The sequence below is a fragment of the Mchenga conophoros genome, linkage group LG9 (assembly GCF_057382185.1).
Source record: "Mchenga conophoros isolate Kocher_MC1m ecotype Shallow Benthic linkage group LG9, M_conophoros_male_GT1.1, whole genome shotgun sequence".
NCBI lineage: Eukaryota > Metazoa > Chordata > Actinopteri > Cichliformes > Cichlidae > Mchenga > Mchenga conophoros.
In genome coordinates this window covers 36,085,261-36,097,748 of record NC_140534.1, presented here as the reverse complement: position 1 = coordinate 36,097,748, position 12,488 = coordinate 36,085,261, and the positions used below count along the sequence as shown (strand labels likewise).

General features: G+C 49.5%; 2 protein-coding genes across 6 annotated transcripts in view; one reads left to right on the top strand and one right to left on the bottom strand.

The window, feature by feature from the left end:
* actr3b (actin related protein 3B) overlaps window positions 1-3,677 on the bottom strand; it is a 14,271-nt gene extending 10,594 nt beyond the window's left edge. The window contains exon 1 of one of the 3 annotated variants that reach the window (XM_085285762.1): window positions 3,469-3,677. Coding sequence is in view for 1 of the 3 variants with exons in the window: in XM_085285761.1 (XP_085141887.1) it covers window positions 3,469-3,512 (44 nt within the window). In the remaining 2 variants the exon portion in view is untranslated. The remainder of the gene's footprint in view (window positions 1-3,468) is intronic. The other 2 variants (XM_085285763.1, XM_085285761.1) reach the window with 2 other exon arrangements.
* Window positions 3,678-5,757: 2,080 nt separating this feature from the next.
* Window positions 5,758-12,273, top strand: LOC146567818 (apoptosis regulator Bcl-2-like). Of its 3 annotated transcripts, XR_014893713.1 has the most exons (5): window positions 5,758-6,527; window positions 6,602-6,948; window positions 7,116-7,218; window positions 7,306-7,444; window positions 11,275-11,413. XR_014893713.1 is itself a non-coding variant. In XM_085285790.1 (3 exons), exons 1-3 carry the CDS (start codon window positions 6,410-6,412, stop codon window positions 11,404-11,406), a joined length of 597 nt encoding a protein of 198 aa, XP_085141916.1. In that variant the 5' UTR covers window positions 5,767-6,409; the 3' UTR covers window positions 11,407-12,273. The 3 variants fall into 3 exon arrangements, 1 of the variants encoding a protein (XP_085141916.1); XR_014893712.1 differs by having other exon boundaries at window positions 7,116-7,444; XM_085285790.1 differs by lacking the exons at window positions 7,116-7,218; window positions 7,306-7,444 and having other exon boundaries at window positions 5,767-6,527; window positions 11,275-12,273.
* Window positions 12,274-12,488: the final 215 nt, after the last annotated feature.

Here is a 12,488-nt window from a genome sequence, read left to right as displayed (position 1 = left end):
TCTTTGACCTCTATGTAAATATTCAGTTCATGTAGAAAATGATGAGCAACAGTAACAATAATCAGGACCTGCAGATACAAAGCACCGAAACATCATTTCAGCAGTTTGACTTCAGGAGCGTTTGCCTGACGACACTCACAGTGTTTGACTCATTTTTACTGCAGACCTGTCCTTAGGATGATATCCTTTTACCTCATCACAAGGGAAAAGTACCTAAAGTAACTGTAGTAACTGTAAAGTAACTGTAGTATTTTCACTACATCAAAAAAACACGAACAAAAAAAATGACATCTTGTTCCATTAAACTGAGTTCTGACAAATAAATCATGAAAGATTAAAAATGAACTGAACTGGCTGTGATTGCTGGATAGACCCACACGTCTAATACCTGACCCTGGGATCAGTTCTAATACCTGACCCTGGACCCTGGGATCAGTTCTAATACCTGACCCTGGACCCTGGGATCCCTCTCCAAAGCCAGACCAAACTGATCTGGGACCTGCTCTGAGTGTTTTTGGCTGTTATGCGTGCGTTCACGGCTGACAGTCAGCTCAGCGTCACCCTTTAAACGCCTGCAGCCGTGAGCTATTTCTAAACGACCCCACGATGTCACCTTGGCTCGGGGGCATGGACCGACGTCGAGGCTGAAGGAGATCACGTGATCTCTGATTCTGAACAGGGGGAGGGGGGTCAGTGTGCAGCTGTCCCACATTCACACTGTGGCCCAGAATAGATCGCGCACAGACTGGTCCACAACTTCACCTGAACCTCCACCCAACCAGCAGCTCCCACAGCAGCAGCTGGATGAACATGTGGAACAGCTGGAGCTCAGTGTAAGCACCGCCATCAGCCCCTCACCTGCTCCAACCACCTGATCATCACAGCGCGTTTACCTCCACCCACTGATGGATGATTCCATGAGCCAGCTTTTATTTTGGTAATCTGTCCCTGTAAACACAAGCACGCGCGCGTACAAAAACACACACACAAACACGCACACTCACTCCGGAGGATTAAAGCCAGGAAAGCTGCGGGTCCAGATGGCATCAGCTCAAGGGTCGTCAGGTCCTGCGCGGACCAACTGTGTGGGGTGATGGAGCACCTCTTCAACCTGAGCCTGAGGCTGGGGAGAGTCCCACAGCTCTGGAAAACCTCCTGTGTGTGGCTCTGACATCCCCCCTGATGAAGACTCTGGAGTGGCTGGTCCTGGCTCAGCTTCGGCGCCTAACAAGCTCATCACTTCAGTTTGCCTACCAGCCTGGCATTGGAGCGGATGATGCCGTCATTCACCTCCCACATCGTTCCCTCGCTCACCTGGAGACCGCTGGAAGCACTGTGAGAATCATGTTCTTTGATTTCTCCAGTGCCTTCAACAACATTCTTCCCACGGTCCTGAAGGACAAGCTGGAGAACTCTGGAGTGGACCATCACCTCACTACCTGGATCCTGGACTACCTCACCGACCGACCACAGTATGTGAGGACTCAGGGCTGTGTGTCGGACAGGGTCGTCTGCAGTACGGGGGCCCACAGGGAACGGTTCTGGCTCCGTTCCTCTTCACCATCTACACTGCAGACTTCTCCCACAATTCCACCCAGTGCTTCCTGCAGAAGTTCTCTGATGACTCTGCAATAGTCGGCCTCATCACTGATGGGGACGACAAGGAGTACAGAGGACTGACCCAAGACTTTGTGGACTGGTGCCAGCTGAACTACCTCCAGATCAACACTAGTAAAACCAAGGAGCTGGTGGTAGACTTCCACAGGCACAAGCATCCTCCACTGCAACCACTGAACATCCAAGGTATGGACATCGAGGCTGTGGACAGCTACAGGTAGCTTGGTGTTCATCTGAACAACAAACTGGACTGGACTCATAACTCAGACGCCCTCTACAGGAAAGGGCAGAGCAGGCTGTACCTGCTGCAGAGACTCAGGTCTTCTGGAGTGGAGGGCCCACTCCTGAAGACCTTCTATGACTCTGTGGTGGCCTCAGCCATCTTTTATGGTGTGGTCTGCTGGGGCGGCAGCATCTCTGCCGGGGACAGGAAGAGACTGAATAGGCTGATCAGAAGGGCCAGCTCTGTTCTAGGATGCCCTCTGAACTAGGGCTGGGCTATATCATACCGTTCACGGTAATACCGGAGTAATTTTGGGCAACGATAGGAAAATGAAATATGGCGATAGAATATGGGTAAAACTGGTTTAGCTTTCGTCCGTCAGACACACAACAAAGCACTATTTTTGGTAGCGCATGCTAGCGGGCCGTCGTTATTACCGTGTTTTTGGAAAATACGGCGCACTTAAAATCATCCTTTGATTTTTCTGAAAGTCGACAGAGCCCCTTATAACCCCGTGTGCCTTATGTATGAACTCTGGTCGTGTTTACTGACCTCGAAACCATTTTATGTACACGGCGCTCGAAAATCTGTTAAATGTTTTAGTACGACTTTGCTGAGCTACGAAGCCGCACTGCTTGATGGATTGTCGGAGCATTACGGCTATCGTAGGCGGAGCCTCGCGGAGTGATACGTACTGCGCTTCAATATAATGTTACCGTGTTGTGTGTGTATAACCTCGTTTTAAGTTTTGTGGATATTATACATGGTCATGCTGAGGATATGTCGCCCGGTTTCCACTGGAAATGTCAGCAAAGAATTTGCATTTGCACTGTTACATGTTTATATAACTTTAAAGCACATTAAAAAACAGCTGCTTGTTTAAGTGAAAATACATTGATGGGGTTTTTTGCACTAATAAAGTTGTGGAGTTGTAAAGTATTTTGTCTAGTGTCAATTATATCGTCAGTTATATTGTTATTGCAAATGTTCAAATGTATATGGTGATAAATATTTTTGGTCATATCGCCCTGCTCTACTCTGGACCCAGTGGAGGTGGTGAGTGACAGGAGAACGGGGGCTAAGCTGTCATCCCTGTTGGACAACGTCTCCCACCCCATGCAGGAGACTCTGACAGCACTGAGCAGCTCCTTCAGTGGCTGCAGCACCCACGGTGTGGGACGGAGAGATTTCACAGGTCTTTCCTGCTGTCAGACTCCACAACAAAGACTCCAACTGATCAAACACACAAACCCACACATGTGCAACAAGACTAAGTGCAATACTCTTTCTGGCATCGTTGTATTATACTCATATTGTATATAGCATTTGTATTCTATTTTATTCGATTGTATATAGTATTTTATTTTTATTCTATTCTATTCTATTGTGTACAGTACCTTATGATATATTATTCCAGTGTTTTTTCTCAAATTTTTCTATGCAACTTTGCACCGTCCACTGCTGTAACAAAACTAATTTCCCACGCGTGGGACTAATGAAGGCTATCTTATCCACATACATGATGCTGTTCACAAAAACACATGACGTCACATGTACTGCCACTGCGCGCGCATGTGTGTGTGTGTGTGTGTGTGTGTGTGTGTGCGCGTGTGTGCGCTTGTCCTGACCCGGTCCCGCAGTCTATCACGCACGGGGGCAGCTGCAGGGACATGGCGCGGTCCTGCTCGGTCCGGCCCACAGAGCTCGGTGTCGGTGGTCGAAGCGGAGTCCGGTGTGTGATGGAGGGAGGAACGCGTACGCTCTGCGTGCGGGTACGTGAGCGTATGTGTGTGCGCGAGCACTTCCGGGTCGGAGGGCGAGATGGAGAAAATAGAAACAGCTGACGCAGCCCCGGTAACCGGAGTCTGTGCTACGTTCACGTAATGTGCGTAAATGAGATCGCTGCTGTTCAGAGCACAGAGAATGAAAGAGAGGAGGAGGAGCAGGCTGTGATTGGCTCATCCTGCTTCCAAAATGTCAACTAATGCGCACTTTGAACTTTTAAATAAAGTTTATGGACGACAATGACGCGCTCGGTGTGATGAGGCGGGACGTCCAGCAGGGGGCGGCAAACACTGACAGCAGCATAGATAGATAGATAGATAGATAGATAGATAGATAGATAGATAGATAGATAGATAGATAGATAGATAGATAGATAGATAGATAGATAGATAGATAGATAGATAGATAGATCCTGCAGGTGTTCAGTCTGCTGCTGTAGTCAGAGATAACACAGTTACACAACCTGCACAGCTCAGCAGTGAGTCCTCAAACACGTGAGGACACTGGACAGAAGAACAAGTGTCCTAAAAACTCTCTGCAGGTGAACAGCACCTGAGGCATGATGTGGCGACATGATGTGGATCTGAGACATGATGTGGACCTGAGACATGATGTGGACCTCCAGCTCATCAGGAAGCCGTTCTTCATGAAGACACAGGCTGAGCTGTGATGTCTGATGGAGCCACAGTTGAAGGATCATGTTTCTGATTTTCCTCCATGCTCGAGACTTTTGCACAGTCCTGCAGCGTTCCTGGCTCAGACTCAGTAGCGGTTTTTGATACGGGCGACACGGGCGGTTGCCCGGGGTGGCATCATGGTGCGGGGCGGCATCACGGGCATCGGCAAAATAAAAATAAAAATTACTCGTAGTCATGCTGCCCCGACATCATGCCAGCGCATATTGGGAATGTCGTAGGCACCGACTGGGTTTGCTGGGAGTAAGGGCGCCCTCCGTTTGCGAGGTGCGCCTGCTGCTTGCTGCACAGGGAGGAAAGGGCGGGCGGCGGGGGATTCTCTGCCTGGCTGGAGCAGCATCTAATAACCAACTCGCAAAATAAAACAAAATTAATTGTTTTATTTGCTGCTTAAGTCAAAGTAAACTTTATTGTTATCTCCGCTACATGCAGTACAGTAGTGCAAGTAAACAAACAATAAATATAAGAATAGTAAGAAAATAAACATACACTTTAGGACCAGGAGTAAAGGGATCAATAAAAATTTAAAATTTATAATTTACAGTTTGATGATTTAAAGTCTCACACACAACCCGTCGAAAGGGGAGGGGGCGGCGGCTTCCAAATAGAGCACATTTCATTCATAATGATGTAAATTCAAGCCCATTATGGATTCATGATTTGAACCCTGGGTTGTGCGAAATCCCAGAAATACAGCTTAGACAAAGTGAGTCTGTGAACTAAGGTGTAGGTGTGTTAGGTTATGTTGTGGTGATCCTCAGGTTGCGGGATTTGTGTTCATACTGGAGTGCAAAACTAAAACCAATGGAAGATGGACAAGAAAAGTTCAAAGCCATCAGGTGCTCAGCTTAGAAAAAAGAGAAAAGAAGAGGAGGAGAAACGAGCAACAGATGCAGGTAAGCAGATGTGTGATTGGATAATGGCAGGTCATCCTGAACCAATCAGAATCAGAATACTTTATTAACCCTTAAAGACATTATGTGGGTTACAGTTGCTCCAAGAAGAAATGGTAAAAATAGTAACGGTAACAGACTAAACTCCAAACAATACATGATGTTACAGATTTTACACGTTTAAGAAACAGCACTAATATATACAGATCACTCAATTATAAATAGCAAGGACTAACAGAGGTGATTATAAATAAATATCAAGAAAATTAGTGAGAATATTCCAGAAAAGAGCGTGTGTTCAGCACAATATTAATTAGTCATTGTCAATTCTTTATTTGTCCTGTTCTCATTGTACGGCGAATTATGATGGCTGTTTGGTAGCCGTTTGCATAGTATGCATACTCTCTCTCTCTTCATGTATGTGTGTGCTTCTCTGGTGAAATTCAGTATGGGTCCAACAAGTTTTATGTTAATGTATAATCCATAATGTGTGTGTGTGTGTGTGTGTGTGTGTGGGTGGAGGGGGGGAGGGGGCGCCGGAGGAAGTGTTCGCCCAGGGCGCCAAACAGGCTAGGACCGCCACTGCTCAGACTGACGTTTCTCATCATCGTCACAAACACGTCACGTGTTGGAAAAGTCGGCTTTTGTTGCTCTTACATCACGTTTCACTTACAAACCACGACATTTTTACACGTGCACGCCCGCACCCACGCGCGAGGAGCTGCAGATGCGAGTGACGTAGAATGAGGAAGTGCGCGCTCGCGGAGCAGAGCTCCTCCTCCTCGCAGAGCTGCGGGGGAATCCCGGAGGGGCGTGCCCGCTGTTTGCGCGTGAGTGTGAGCAGCACGTGCATCGTGAAGGGAGCGGACTGATTATCGGTTATTGATCAGAAGCAGCGCGCGCCGTCGCGCCGCCATCACCTTGAATGTGTTCAGAGCGCGTCCTCGCGGCGCGCCCCGCGGCTGCGCGCGCACCTCCGCCCGCCGGTAACAGAGCACCGCGTGGAGCCTGAACCGGTCTGAACCCGATCCTCGGACCGTCCTCGCTGTGGGCGGAGTCTGAAGCGCTGACGTCACAGCACAGCTGATCAGCGATCGATACTTGTGTGAGGAGTTGCAGCACGTGACTGTCAACTGCAAAAGGCGTTCTCATTGGCTGAGGAGGATGACGTGCTGGTGGTGAGCCAGCGGGGGGCGATGGCCGCCGCCTACAGCAGCCGGGACCTGGTGGAGGACTTCCTGCGCTACAAGCTGCTCGGCAGGGGCGTGGCTTGGCCTCAGCGCCGGGCCAATGACGAGAGAGCCCCGCGTCCAGGTGAGGAGACGTCCACTTAGTTACCCGCTTCCTCAAACATGTCGCAGAGTAATGGCATCATCATCTCCTCCTAGACCGTCCTGTGGCCCCACCCTGCCTGCAGACCGTGCTGCGGAGCGCCGGCGATGAGTTGGAGCGACTTTACGGCAACGAGCTGTCTGCGCAGGTGACGGTGCTGCAACTGCGTGGGAACGGCGGTGGCGCTGCACGCCGGCGCCACCTGACGGCTATCAGAGAGGAGCTGTTCAGGGATGGCGTGAACTGGGGACGCATCGTCGCCATGATGGAGCTGGGCGGAGCTCTGAGCGCCGCGGCCGCCAAGTCGGGCGACGAAGGTCAGATGGACGATATCGCCAGCTGGATGGAGGAGAGTCTGGACTCGCCGTCGCTCCGGAGATGGATCCATGACAACGGAGGATGGGTAGGAGCACGATTTCCCTCCGAGTCCTTATCTCCGCTGATGTTTCCTTGTTTCCTTTGCTGTAACCTTTCTCTGTTTCCTTGTGGTTGACTTTCCTGCTTGGCTGTGTCCTTCCTCATGCATCCTTCCATTCCTGTTTCCTCATCTACTCCTCTCTTGTCTTCCAGCTGAGAGCCCCTGAATTTTCCTGGAATTCCAGGACTCCTTGTTTCTCATCAATTGATGAGGTGGTTTTGGTTCTTCCTCTGCTTTTTCGGGGGTTCTGAAAAGGTGCTTGAGAGTTTTTAATGTTTAATGAGGTTAAAGTGTACTTGAAGAAGTTCATGTAAGCTAACTGTGGTCTGGCTGTGGTTGAAGGAAGTCCAGGACAGAGTTCAGGATCGACTGAGCACGCTCTGGTGCTTCAGGGAGTCGCAGATATGTTTGAGGCGTCCTTGAAGGAGGTGAACCTGCAGGAGTGAGAGAGCTGAGGAGATCGCTGCAAACGTACCAGGAGGTCCGACGAATCAGATCAATCAGACAATATCAGAGCCACAGAGAGTGTATGAGCACTGAACATGGGGGTGTTTGTGAGGACCCTAAACCTGGTCCCGACCTCACCCTTCAAACAGACACACACACACACACACACACACACACACACACACACACACACACACACACACACACACACACACACAGAGTATTTTGGTTTGATTGCAAATTATATGCAAAGTGTAGAAAATCCCTAAAACTCTGTGGCCTCTGTGTGTGTGTGAGTGTACATGTTTAGACATCTTGGTGGGGACAGTAAATTGGCATGCACTATACCTGTGGGGACCAACAACATCCTCACGAGTTTGAAGACATTTTTGAGACTCAAAATGTGGTTTTAGTGTCAGAGCTACAGTTAAGCTCAGGCTCAGGTCTAGGCTCAGGGTTAGAGTTCATTTTAGGTGGATACGGCAAGCAGCTGGGGAAAGCATTATGTCAATAAGATGTCCCCACAAGGATATAAAAACATGACTCTGTGTGTGTGTGTGTGTGTGTGATGATAAAACCGTTAAACTGAAACTGAGACACACACACACATAATCCTCATGTGACCTGAGAAAGTTGAAATGAGCAGCGAGCGTCTCCCTCCTGCAGAGGGAGCTGCGCTCTCAGCTCTGCTCCAAACCTCCAGGAGGTCGCTGCATCACTCAGAGCTCCTGAATCATTCATTCATCCAAACATCGGTCAGGAGAACTGAAACCCAGCAAACGAGCCTCTGAGCAGCACGCCTCCTCAGTGAGGTGTGAGAGGAGGAAGCCCCAGGGAGACCCAGAATGTGCTGGGAGTGCCTCGTCAACCTGGAGAAGCAAGAAGTGGTGCTCCTACAGAGGGAGCCCCGGAGTTGGTCCTGATAAGGACTAGAAGAAAGGCCCTGTGACCTCATCAGGACGGGGCGTGTCTGTGAGCACAGCCTGGGTTTGAGACAGGCAGTGATTTTGTGACGGAGCATCTGAGGCCCGCTAACGTCCTGCTAACCCTGCTAATGACCTCTAACGATCCGCTAAGGCCCTGCTAATGATCTGCTAATACCCTCGTAACACCCCGCTAATTACTCGCTAACGCCCACTAATGACCCACTAATGCACTGTTAACGCGTGCTAATGATCCGCCAACAACCTGCTAACACCCTACTAATTACTCGCTAGCGCCCGCTAGTGCCCTGCTAACGCCCTGCTAACACCCTGCTAATCACCCACTAAAGGCCCACTAGCTCCCTGCCAACAACCTGCTAACACCCTACTAATTACTCGCTAGCGCCCGCTAATGCCCTGCTAACGCCCTGCTAACACCCCACTAATCACCCACTAAAGGCCCACTAGCTCCCTGCCAACAACCTGCTAACACCCTACTAATTACTCGCTAACGCCCACTAATGACCCACTAATGCACTGTTAACGCCGTGCTAATGATCCGCCAACAACCTGCTAACACCCTACTAATTACTCGCTAGCGCCCGCTAATGCCCTGCCAACGCCCTGCCAACGCCCTGCTAACACCCCGCTATGACCCACTAAAGGCCCACTAGTTCCCAGCCAACAATCTGCTAACACCCTACTAATTAATGGCTCCATCATCATCTTCACTTCGTGGTCCTTCATCAGTAAACTGCACACCACCAGCAGGCCTGTTCCATGGGTTTGTGTGGTTTCCATGCAGCAGGTTTTCAGTATGTGGCGTGAGTGTGTGGTCATAAAGCTCCTGAAAATCGCTCGAAAATAAAATGGAGTCTGGTGCAGAGAGCCTGAGGCCCAAACAGTTCACTTTCTAATTATATTCTCTCCTGTCGCTGTGGTTTCCTTCAGTTATATCTACTGCCTGATAACACGAGAGGCTGTGTGTGTGTGTGTGTGTGTGTGTGTGTGTGTGTGTGTGTGTGTGTGTGTGTGTGTGTGTGTGGTATTACCCAGAAATATCTTTCCAGGTAATCAGTGTGGTTGAGTTTCCGCCTCAGGCTTCAGGTCAGCTGACACACCGTTTCTTCAGAACCTGCTCACAGCAAGGAGCACACACACACACACACACACACACAGATGTGTGTGTGTGTGTGCAGAGATCTCTAAGAACACAGGCAGTGGTGAGCTGTGCTGCTTTCTCAGAATTCTGCAGTCAAACTTTCCATCGTGGCGCTCAGCGCAGCGCGGTGGTTTCTCTCTCTGATGTTGTCTTGCTGGAGGATGGTGGCTTTTTCGAGCCCTGAGAGCACCCAAATGTGAAACACGGGGTCAGCCCATCACGCCTGGCCTTCCTGCAGCTGTGTGAGCCGTTCTCTGAGGACAGTACTGACTGAAGCAGTTGAGTCATCTCGCTAACATCTGATCTCTGAAGGCCTTATCGAGCTCAGACTTCAGGGTCAAATAACTCCCAGGTGTCTGTGCAGGTAAACCCCGCCCCCACATGTGACTCATCATGCCAGCGGGGTGGGAATCAGGCCGAAGCCGGACTGCTCACTTCTTTGCCAGAGTCCCGCTGACTCCATGCTGAGGACTGGTGTTGGCCCTCATCGGCCTGCAGGCCTGAAGAAATAAGCGAACTCTGCAAAGCCTGCAACTCCTCCGACGTCCAGCAGAGGCAGCAGTGAGTCAGTCCCTCAGACTCCGTGTTCAAATAAATGTGGTTACAGCCTCGTACACAGAATGTCACCTCTTTAAACTCTATTAAGGCTTTGAGTGATTAGGGGCGTGGCCTCTGTGACTGACAGGTGGACGGTGCTAGCTGTCTGCTAGCTTCACCTGAGCTGGACCTCTGCACCGTGTCTGTGCTGCTGGAGCATTTTTATTTAACATCATGTGACTGATAACATGGCTGCTGTGAGGTTACTGTACTAACAGAGCGACCAAGAAGGTGGAGCTCCAGACTCAAGCCGGCACCTGAGCAGGACGCCTCGTGGACGCCTTCAGGTGTTTCAGGTATGCAGAGGAGAGGAGGAGGACTGGGGCACACCTGGTTTGGGAAGTTGGAGGTGGGAGGCAGATGTCTGAGGTCTCCTCTGCTGCCTCCAAACACCTGTGTACAGTTACAGTCGATCTTTAAATTACATTTCAGTATAAACGTCTGACACGGAAAGCTTTTAACCTGGACTCTCACTGAGTCCACTGAGTCTGGAGCTGCTTCAGCCCATTGCACAGGATGTCAGGGTAAAGGTGAGCTGTCAATCATCCAGCCTGTGCATGTGCTCTTCTTCTGTGGTGTGAAGCTTCTTTAAAGGCGGCGGTCAGCTTCCTGTCAGGCTGAAGGCCGCTGGTGTTTGTCAGCAGCTCAGCTGGAGGCCCGAGTGCAGCTACAGGAAGTGCTCACAGGAGGGTTCTCCCCTAATCTTCATATCACACACACACACACACACACACACACACACACACACACACACACACACACACACACACACACACACACACACACACACAGCATGCAGGGGAATAACCCAACACTCCCTCGTTAACACTCGACTGCTTTCACACAATATGAAGCAGCAGCACCGGCTTTGTGTCTTTGCGTGTGTGTGTCTTTGCGTGTGTGTGTGTTTGCGTGTGTGTCTAGACCACAGGTCTGAGTCATGTGACGCTGATGTTGGAGAGCGTTGATGTCCACAGTGACCAGTTTGCCTACACGAGTCATGGCAGACTGATCACACCATCAAACGTTGGGCTGATTGTCACTGAGTGATCAGCTGCTGGTTTCTGTCTGTATGTGTTACTGAGGCTGTGTAAATGAAGCTGAATGAAAGTACACACTGTTCTGATCTGTCAAAAAACAAATACGACAAATGAAGTGTTTCCTGTTTGTCTTTTTTCCCAGGATGCTTTTGTGGAGCTGTATGAGTCCAGACCCACTGACAGCTTCTGGTCCCTGAGGACAGTGTGTGGACTGGTCGTACTGGGAGCAGTTGGGGTCATACTGGGATTTCTATTCAGCCAGAAACAAAACTGATGGGAGGTGTTATCTGGTCCAGCCATGGAGCTGCAGTTCCTGTGGTGTCCACCAGCTGCTGCTGTGCTCCACACTGAGACTCTGAAGGACACTGACTTTGTGTGGGTGGATTTTTATGGGGACGTAAATTTCACCACCAAAATTCTCTGAGTGTTACTTTTATGGCTTTGTTGGCTGTTTAAACTTTGAGTTTCTCATGGTCACAATAACATTCAGCCAAAGGACTCCAGGAAGACCGACCTCCAGCTGACTGTAAATAAGGCATTCTCTCACTTTTTTACTCTGGAAGTTTCCTTCCAGCCTTTATGTTAATCTGAGCAAAAGACATCCTGGACCTGCATCAGACTAAGCTGGCCTGAAATGATGAAGCAAAGCATTTAAGGAGGATTCACAGGAACAGCCCAGTGAACGGACAGGAAGCCAGCAGCTGTCAGAGGCACTAACAGCTGCACAGCACCAGAAGAAGCTCCAGCAGGACTGTGAGCCAACGGCAGCGCCTGATTGGATCAGCTTCAGATCAGGTGACTGAGATCCAGCTCGACCAACATCGAAGAAATGTTTATGTGGTACATGAAGCTGATGAATATCTGATTATTGAAGTCTGGTTTGTGACGCAGTTTGGTGCTTATGTTAGCACCAGTGAGGATGATGATGATGGTGACGAGGAGGAGGAGCCAAACCTTTGAAGAAACTAAGGAACCATGTAAAAAGATTTAAATGTAGCAGAAATGCTGAAACCGTCTATAAGGATGTGCTGTGCCTCAGACTGTGTGAAACAGAGACCCATGTTCATTTCCTGTTTGCTCTGCCTTTCAAAGTAAAGGTTCTACTTAAACAGACTGCTTATTAAATCATTGTTGTATTAAATGTAGTCTGAGAGTTTTTATTACCATGAAGTAAACAGAAGTGAAAACCAAAACCCAGTGTTAAAACTGTTAAAAAAAATATAACAGAGCTCACTCACTGTGTGTTAATACGCCTCTCTGTAATAGGTGTAGGCTGCTGGGGGATTCCCATGATGCACTGGGTGTCTTTTATCCTGTCTTCCTTCTCTCACCCCAACCAATCACAGCAGATAGCCC